Source organism: Hemibagrus wyckioides, linkage group LG02, assembly GCF_019097595.1.
Source record: "Hemibagrus wyckioides isolate EC202008001 linkage group LG02, SWU_Hwy_1.0, whole genome shotgun sequence".
Classification (NCBI taxonomy): Eukaryota; Metazoa; Chordata; class Actinopteri; order Siluriformes; family Bagridae; genus Hemibagrus; species Hemibagrus wyckioides.
The window spans coordinates 25,664,683-25,665,835 of NC_080711.1; the positions used below are offsets into that span (position 1 = coordinate 25,664,683).

The following is a 1,153-nucleotide window of genomic DNA, read 5'->3' on the forward strand; positions in this document are numbered from 1 at the left end:
CTAATATTTCCTAGTAAAATGAACACTAATAAGAAGTTAACCCAACTAATGATGAGTCACGAATACTTAACTATACTAGATGAATAGTCTAGAAATATTAAGTTTTGCCAAATTAACATGAATGCACTACTTTACTTATATATTTAAGGCAATCGGTTTCCTCACATTTTTAAGTCAACTTATTACATACAATTTAGAGATGCTAGTCATCCTACAGCACATGTCCAGGAGGTGTGAGGATAACCACTAAGCCAACGTCCCCCTCTAGTGTCCACATTTCATTTCTAAAAAAATAAATAAATAATGTGGTGTATAGTCATTTATAATTATCAATAATTAATAAACTTTAATAAAGATGTGTCACTAAGCACTTTTCTAAACAATCTATAGTTATCTCATTTTCATTATAAAACACAGATCAGAGAAACTTTCAGGCATTATTTATTATTATTATTATTATTCACAAATTTATTAACATTACTAAGAAAGCAATTTCTGAAACATACTCAAATTAGACATAACTACAGCTAATGACTGAACCCCAGTGCAGTTCAGCAGAATGATGCAGATGCAGCAGGAAGATAATGAAGTGATGACAGAATGTCAAAGTCTTTAGTCTCTTACAGCATTAACATTTAACCTTTAAGATTTCAGGAGGAAGTGTTTATAGCTTAAAGACTGTAATCATGCTCACTGCAGGTCAACATGCTGGTCAAATTCATTCTTTAAAAGTCTAAATGCTGCTCTAGAATTTTCAGATTCTTGTTAAACTCTGAGATTCCTTCACGCAGATGGTCATGAATCTTCTCCCAGGCCTTCACCTCTGAGCGCCACAGAACTGATCTGGAACGAATGAGCTGAGCCGCTTTGGTTTTGCTTCCTTTGGCTAGACTGATACTGTCTTTACAGATGAAAAACACATCCAGACCAATAAAGAGGGCATTTAGGCCTATGTTCCCCATCCTGGCTGCCTTGGAAAGGGCCAGAGGAGTTCCTATAGCCAGCTGCCCAATGTCAGGGAGATCTGCAGCCAGTTGTGGGATGCTCCGACCTGCTTTAGCTTCGTGAAGCCCCAAATTAACTGCCTTTGCAATCACCTCCTCACTTCTGAGAACTTTTACAGCTGAAGCTCCATCCACAATAGCACCAATAC

At 37.0% G+C, this 1,153-nt stretch overlaps 1 protein-coding gene across 2 annotated transcripts in view; it reads right to left on the reverse strand.

The window, feature by feature from the left end:
• Positions 1-421: 421 nt before the first annotated feature.
• LOC131365760 (apolipoprotein L2-like) overlaps positions 422-1,153 on the reverse strand; it is a 16,051-nt gene continuing 15,319 nt past the window's right edge. For both annotated transcript variants that reach the window (XM_058409582.1, XM_058409574.1), the window contains exon 6: positions 422-1,153. This exon is cut by the window's right edge and continues 506 nt beyond it. In XM_058409582.1, the coding sequence (XP_058265565.1) occupies positions 726-1,153 (428 nt within the window). In that variant the 3' untranslated portion in view covers positions 422-725.